A 7,142-nucleotide genomic window follows, 5' to 3' on the forward strand; every position below is an offset into this window, starting at 1 on the left:
TTTTTTTTTCAAATAAACTACTTTCATACTAAGCAGTAACGTCAAGTATGATTACTGCTAACATTATATTACCACAACGAATATAGGAATTTCTGAAGTTTTATTCAGAATGTTTATAGTTTGTGGAAGAGTTTAGTATACAATTATATCTGCACTATCTTGTCTTTCGGCGTCTATTATTCTTTTTTGTTCGTCAATAAGTTTCTTATACGGTGGTACTACGGCATCGATATTATCAAATTCTTGAAATGCGTCCGGATCAGCTACTGGATGCAATCCATATACCAACACTTTGCTTTGAACTTCTCGCAAAATATTTTCCCATTTCATGTTGGGCGGAAGAATGATTTCATTATTCTTATTGTCATGCGGACATTCAAGAGCGAAACCGAGATTATTAAGCGTCGAAACCAATGGTACATTTAGATTCTTAAAATAATATTTCAAATCTAGAGATATTGTGGTGAGCTGAGAATCTGGAATATTTCCGTTATCTTGAATGTATCCCAAGCCATGCTCTTTGAAAAAACCTTTTAGTTTGTCTGCTTTGATGTGTTGATTATAATAACCATCGGCAAATTGCTTATTTTTAATGAGTAGCACTTCAAAATCATTTTTAAGTTCATAAGTTTTCAAGTAAACTCCGCCTTTTTCACCCGTCAAATAATCCTTTGCATAAAGATACGTAACTGACTGGCTAAGGGCAAAATATTGACCAGACCAGTCATTTACTCTTACCCGATGCATCATATATTTAGTCATTTTTGACTGTTTTGGATATAAGGGACGAGATTTATAGAATCTGGTGCCTGCTGGAAACTTTTTCAATTGAACATCGCCCGAGCGAACCGTTAAATCAGGCTTGGGTGCTACATGAAAAGTAATTATAGACTTTGAATTGATAAAAATAAAAAAACAATATTAAATATACTCACTGCGTTGTGCTGTAATTTCGGTGGCACACACAAATGTGCACAACATAAAAAAACAAGACGATAATTTCATTTCGAAAATTAAGTAAATGACTTCTTTGAATTTCGTAAAATAAAAAAATCTGGAGCCTCAACTTGAATAAGTTGCGACGAGATGTATAATTGAAAATGTTCAGATATTGCCGAGCTATGATTTTATATAGTTTTGCAAAGTACGAGAAGAAATGAATTAAATTTAAGAGCAATGCATTTTGTGTATTATCGATACCTTTTGAACTCTTTCTAATGTAAGCACACAAAAACGTCAGAAAACGTCATTTATATGAATAATAAATTTGCTCTGTTTTCTTTATTGCAGCGTGTGCAATCCTCTATCTTTTAATCAGAGTTTAGTTTTTTCGAGTTTACATTCGATTGCCTTTGATTGTTACACTTTCTAAATAAGTTATGAGTCATTATTAATTATGAATAAGAGACAACTTTTTTTAATCCGTTACCATATTCTGTCCTTTAATGCACATGATTATTGCAATTCTATTATCAATACTGGGAAAATCCATAACTTGGTATGACCTCATTGGAATTTTTACTGTTTGCCAGTATCTTGTTATTTTGTTGTCTCCGTTGCTTTTTAAAAAATAAAATAAAAACATGTTAATAACATGTGATTATTATATTTTTTATAAAAATTGTATTATCATCAATGAGAAAGTCCAAAATTTGGCAAGCTTTCATTTGAATGTTTATTTTCTTGTTCAATGTGCACACACTCAAAACACTAGTAGTAGAATTGTTTAAATGTGTTGGTATATTGCAAATGTAGTTATCAAAAAATCTATTGATATTTTCGTAAAATCGACACTTGATATTTGGCGTGATGGACATTTACATAATTCTACCACTAGTATTTTGTGTGTGTATTGACTGATTAAGCTGTATCTTGTTGTTCACGTGGATGCAAATGAACTTTGAATCTCGTTTTTACTTAATATTCCTACGTTGCTCACAGAATGCGAACGAATCTTTTAAGCAGATAACACAGTAGAATAAGAATTAAAAATACGAATAAAAATGTTGAAAGAACTATGAAAAAATAATCTCCCTTGTTTACAATTAACCAGAAGATTGTTTCATACCAACCATGTATATAAATGTGGATTGATCAAAGCCAAACTTAATATAAAATCACATATCAAGTAAATTCGAACATCAGAAGTCTTCTATATTCGATTGAGAACGAACGCATTTCCAAAATATATATAAAATAGATTTATAGTACGTTTTCCTCTTAAATTTGTAGAAAATAATTAATAATATTGTTTATTTCTTCCGTAATGATGAGAGTTAAGAGATTTCTTGTATTATTTTTTGTGTGCGCAATTCAAGTTCGTGCATTTTCTGATGTTGGCCAACAGATGATTGATGCCGCTCGAATTGGTAATTTTTTTTTTTTTGATTTTCATCAAAAAAATCCATAATATAAATGATTGAGAGGGAATAAAATTGGAAATATAGAAATAGGTTTGTCCACTTGTGTTCCTCTCTGAGATTTTTTTTCGTTCTATTCAAAGAGAGTAACACTTTAGCTTGATAATAATGTGTGTGTCTGGATATATTAAATGTCTGCATCCATAATTTGGGAGGAAAAAAATTGCAGACAATATATTGAACTAACTGGTCAGTTGAGCTGACAGTACGTTAGCCAGCTAAATGGGCCAAAACAATAGAAGTTATTGTTATAATTAACAATGACTACTATTAAAACAAGAGAAGTGATTCATCATTAAAACAATAACGTCTATTTTTTTAGCTCATTTAGCTGGCTAACGTACTGTCAGCTCAACTGAACCGCCTAGAATAAATCAGCATTAGTAGATAAATGTCTTCAAGTGCGTTATAGAAAAAAGTACGTCAGCAATAGTGTCAAAAACTGTATGTGACGCGTTATATAAAAAAGTTCGCCAACAAAAGCGTGACACCGTCCATATATTTTATAACGCTTTTGCTGACTGACTTTTTTCAGTAACGCATTTGAAGACATTTATCTAGTAATGTTGATTTATTCTAAGTGATTCAACTGACCAGTTAGTTCAATATATTTTCTGAAAAATTGACAAGTTGAATGGATACCACGTTTGAGATAATAATTGCTTTCTTATTTGATTACACTTCAAATGGTTTTTTAAATTAATATTTTTTTGTTATCTTTTGCCAGACAATATATTTAGATTTCGTCATCTGGATATTTCAGCTCATCTGGATAACGTTAAGCGATGATACGAAATGAAAATAATGGAAGTGATTGTTGTATTGTACAGGTATAAAAATACTACCATAACTATAACAATCACTTCTATTGTTTTCATTTCGTATCATCGCCTAACGTTATCCAGATGAGCTGAAATATCCAGATGACGAAATCTAAATATATTGTCTGTCTTTTGCATTCTGAAATAAAAAAAATGTATCGATCTTTGTATGAAATATATCAAACGAAACGGCAACCAGTTAAACGGCATACTGTGCTATTTTATTTTATTCATTAGGCAAAAGTAGTTTTCATTGACTTGAATTGCTGGTTTCAATTCAATATGTTCGTTGCGATCATTTTAATATTTGTCCATAATCATAATGTGCGAGACACCTAACCCACTAGTATAAAACAAACATTATACAACAAAGTGATTATTCAGCATCACTGACGTGAAATTTATAAAACTTTTCATGTTTCCTAGGGGACGTAGAAGTAATCAAAACATTAATCGATCAAGGAGTGAGTGTGAATGTCGAAGATGAAGACAAAGAAACACCACTTCATGTGGCAGCTCATAGTGGTAATTGTACACTTTTTTTCTGAATTAAGAGACATTCAAGTATCAATGATATCAGTATTCATGGTTTGCAGGTCATACTGATGCAGTCAAATACTTGATCGAAATGGGAGCGAATGTAAACGCTGTAAATAAAAAGAATGAAACACCACTTTTCTGGCCCGCTTTAAATGGTAATTATGCCCTTTTCTGAATTTGAAAGAAATGGTTTCAGTGAGTGTCATTGTTTTTTATGATTTTTAGGTCATACTGATGTAGTTAAATGCTTAATCGAACATGGTGCGAATGTAAATGTCCGAAATTTTGATGAAGACATACCATTACACAAGGCTTCTTATAGTGGTAATTGCACACTTTTCCAAATATCTTTTCGAAGAAAAATTGAAAAATATCGTTAATTATCACGGATTTTGAACGAAAATTTATCTCAATCAAGTTTTTGCTTTCCAGGTCACATTGAAATAATTAAAATTTTAATCGATCACGGTGCAAATGTAAATGCTATAAGCAAAATTAGAGAATTACCACTTCATGCTGCTATTAAACGAGGTAGTTAAAACGTATGTCCTAATTAAGAGAGATGTTTAATTCTATCCCTTTTCATGCCTTCTAGGTAACACGGAAGCAGTTAAATATCTAATTGATCATGGATCGAAAGTAAATGTCGAAAATGAAAATAAACAAACGCCACTTTTCTGGGCTGCTTCAAATGGTAATGACGTTCTTTTCACAGTTACGAGACAATAGTTTTAATTAAAAGTTGAATATCATAACATTTGATGCTTTTTAGGCGACACAGATACAGTTAGATATCTAATTAAGCATGGAGCAAACGTGAATGTTGAAAATGAAGACAAAGAAACACCACTCCATAAAGCTGCCCAGCATGGTAATTATTACTTACATACGAAATAATACCATCATTCAGTAACAAATATTACGAAAAATCCTCTGTTAGGCAACCTTGAGACTATTAAATTGCTGATTAAATATGGTGCCAATATAAATGCTCGAAATAATGAAAATGATACTGCACTCACGCTGGCGAACGTATTTGGTAATTAGGCATACTTTTTTATCTTTTAAATAAAAAGCATCTTAGTGAAGCATTTTTTTTCAGGTCACAAACGTATTGCTTACTATCTAATGGACTTTGATACAAAGAATGACGGTAATTATAAGAAAACTAAAAAATTAAAACTTGATAATAAAAATGTGAAAAAATGAATAATTTTAAGTGTCAAAAAATCTCGTTTCAGGTGACAAAGCCGAATGAAAATTATAAATAAATCCATCTGATAAAAAAATATAATGCACATCATATAATTTATCGTAATATTTTTTTTATTTGTTGCGATTTCAGGTCGTTTTTATCAAATTCGACGCGAAAAAACTGCTGTAATGTGATTCAAAGTCTACCGAGGAGGTATTGGCAGTTTACACGATGTAAAATTTCGGTAAAATTTGAAAGCAGTCTATTTTGTATCAAAGCATTACCACTTTTTTCATCTCGAATTTGCTGAAAACGACCTGAAGTCGTAAAATATAAAAACCATTTTAGTGGTACCCCGGTTCTTAAGCATATCTCACCTCAAAAGTGTATAGGTTGATCTAACTCAATCGTATCGTTATACTTAATCATCCGAAAAAATTGTGTTGCCTTCTTTTGAATAGGTTTGCTGTGGGCTCAGAATTATTTTTTATTTGTGTTTATTAACGAATATGCACACATTTTAGCTTTTTTCACAATAAATATTTAGTCATAATTTTTCAGTGTTATACTTTGCATCTATTTTTAAATAATATATTGATTTATAATTACTGTAATTACAAAATCATTAAAATATAATAGAATTTACCTTGGTGCCACAGTTCAATGAAATCGTGCCTTAAAGTTTCAATTCAATAAATTGTGTGTAGAGGTCTTATTTATTCTCGATCGTTCTCATATGAGTATCGCAAAATGTTTCATAAAAAGATTGCTAGTTATATGGAATATTACATAAAGCTTTTATTCAGTACTTTCAATCATTCGAATTTAATGTTCTGACTTCAAAGTTTGAATTCATGCAATAGCAACAACAACAAACGGCTGCTAAAAAAATCTCGAGCAGTGATAAGAAATTTGTTTGGTTCGCTTCGTGTCGGACGCGCAAAGAAATCATGCCGTCGAAAAAGTCCCGTATATCATTAAATGGATACAATGGTTTGCAACGAATGGCTGCTGTAATAGTGTGTTTATTGATCTGTTTCTGTGGTTTATTTAATGATTCGGCAAATTGGTGGCACAGACGCAGACAATATATTTGGATTTTGTCATCTGGATATTTCAGCTCATCTAGATAACGTTAGGCGATGATACGAAATGAAAACAATAGATGGTAGTATTTTTATGCCTATACAATACAACAATCACTTCTATTGTTTTCACTCCATATCATCGCCTCACGTTATCCAGATTAGCTGAAATATCCAGATGACAAAATCCAAATTTATTGTCTGCACAGACGATTCCACTTCTTCAGTCCGAAATTTCGATTGTCTTTGCCACCGAGAACGATACTCCTCCCCCTGACACAGTGAAGTCTGCGCAGATCTATTTTTTAGCAGGATTGTGACCAAGAAACGCATACGTCGAATATAAAAAAAATGTTTCGATTTTTTAAATCGCAGACAATTAAATTTTAGCCATCAATCTAGGTGGTAGCCGGTGCTAACTATGAATAATGTTTTTATTTATGAAATAAATATGAAGTAATGCATTTTTGATTTTCAAAAAAAAAAAAAAATATTGATTTTTATTTGGTTGGAAAAGAAAGTTTCAATGATACATTTCTATAGAGGCCGTGGTACATTTCTATGGTGTACTATTTGTACAAATACTGTAGGACTATTTTCTAAACACGAAATATTCAACCATTCACGATTCGCATCCAATACATCTTCGGGAACATGAATGGGTATTTTGTTAGTAGTTCGCATAGTGAGTCTGATGCGACCTTTGACCAATGCCAACATGTGTTCATAATCTTCTAAAGTGATGGTGCCAGGACAAAAATTATCACAAATTCTCAATGTAGTTAAATTTTGTCCAATTTTTAGTATTTTTATGATTCCGGCAATGCCAAATTGTGTCCCAAATCCGAAGACTGCAATTTCTTTGAGTTTGGGTAGATAACGAGCGATATGAATCAATTGCTCCTCTGAAATTGTTTTCAACTCTAATTTCTCCAAAAATGTCAGCTTTGTTACGCTTTCTGTGGTAGCCTCATCCCATACGCCACTGTAACATTGTAATTGCAGGTTCTCAATGCGCACATCATTACTTGCAAATGCATCAAGTAAATTGTTGAAAGGAACTGCATCTCCATATACATTT

At 31.8% G+C, this 7,142-nt stretch overlaps 2 protein-coding genes across 3 annotated transcripts; one reads left to right on the top strand and one right to left on the bottom strand.

The window, feature by feature from the left end:
* Window positions 1–5: 5 nt before the first annotated feature.
* LOC116337845 lies at window positions 6–1,118 on the bottom strand. Its single transcript, XM_031762779.1, has 2 exons — window positions 936–1,118; window positions 6–869 (listed from the first exon to the last, which is right to left on the bottom strand). Exons 1-2 carry the CDS (start codon window positions 1,003–1,005, stop codon window positions 133–135), a joined length of 807 nt encoding a protein of 268 aa, XP_031618639.1. The 5' UTR covers window positions 1,006–1,118; the 3' UTR covers window positions 6–132.
* A 1,033-nt stretch (window positions 1,119–2,151) lies between these two features.
* On the top strand, window positions 2,152–5,572 carry LOC116336636 (serine/threonine-protein phosphatase 6 regulatory ankyrin repeat subunit A-like). 2 transcript variants are annotated; one of them, XM_031760612.1, is made up of 10 exons: window positions 2,152–2,369; window positions 3,668–3,766; window positions 3,838–3,936; window positions 4,007–4,105; window positions 4,214–4,312; window positions 4,377–4,475; window positions 4,554–4,652; window positions 4,722–4,820; window positions 4,884–4,934; window positions 5,023–5,571. In XM_031760612.1, the coding sequence occupies exons 1-10, from the start codon at window positions 2,267–2,269 to the stop codon at window positions 5,037–5,039; spliced, it is 864 nt and encodes a 287-aa protein (XP_031616472.1). In that variant the 5' UTR covers window positions 2,152–2,266; the 3' UTR covers window positions 5,040–5,571. The 2 variants fall into 2 exon arrangements, with proteins under 2 accessions (XP_031616472.1, XP_031616479.1); XM_031760619.1 differs by lacking the exon at window positions 2,152–2,369 and having other exon boundaries at window positions 3,667–3,766; window positions 3,822–3,936; window positions 5,023–5,572.
* Window positions 5,573–7,142: the final 1,570 nt, after the last annotated feature.

The sequence above is a fragment of the Contarinia nasturtii genome, unplaced genomic scaffold (genome assembly GCF_009176525.2).
Source record: "Contarinia nasturtii isolate CC-2019 unplaced genomic scaffold, AAFC_CNas_1.1 Cnas_scaffold_78, whole genome shotgun sequence".
Taxonomy (NCBI): domain Eukaryota; kingdom Metazoa; phylum Arthropoda; class Insecta; order Diptera; family Cecidomyiidae; genus Contarinia; species Contarinia nasturtii.

What these genes read in the sequence shown, in the direction of transcription:
- LOC116336636 (XM_031760612.1), top strand. Translation starts at nt 2,267, where the DNA reads ATGATGAGAGTTAAGAGATTTCTTGTATTATTTTTTGTGTGCGCAATT. An exon ending in GATTGATGCCGCTCGAATTG is followed by an intron (nt 2,370 to 3,667) that starts GTAATTTTTTTT and finishes CATGTTTCCTAG; the next exon opens with GGGACGTAGAAGTAATCAAA. An exon ending in TCATGTGGCAGCTCATAGTG is followed by an intron (nt 3,767 to 3,837) that starts GTAATTGTACAC and finishes CATGGTTTGCAG; the next exon opens with GTCATACTGATGCAGTCAAA.
- LOC116337845 (XM_031762779.1), bottom strand. Translation starts at nt 1,005, where the DNA reads ATGAAATTATCGTCTTGTTTTTTTATGTTGTGCACATTTGTGTGTGCC. An exon ending in CGAAATTACAGCACAACGCA is followed by an intron (nt 870 to 935) that starts GTGAGTATATTT and finishes CTTTTCATGTAG; the next exon opens with CACCCAAGCCTGATTTAACG.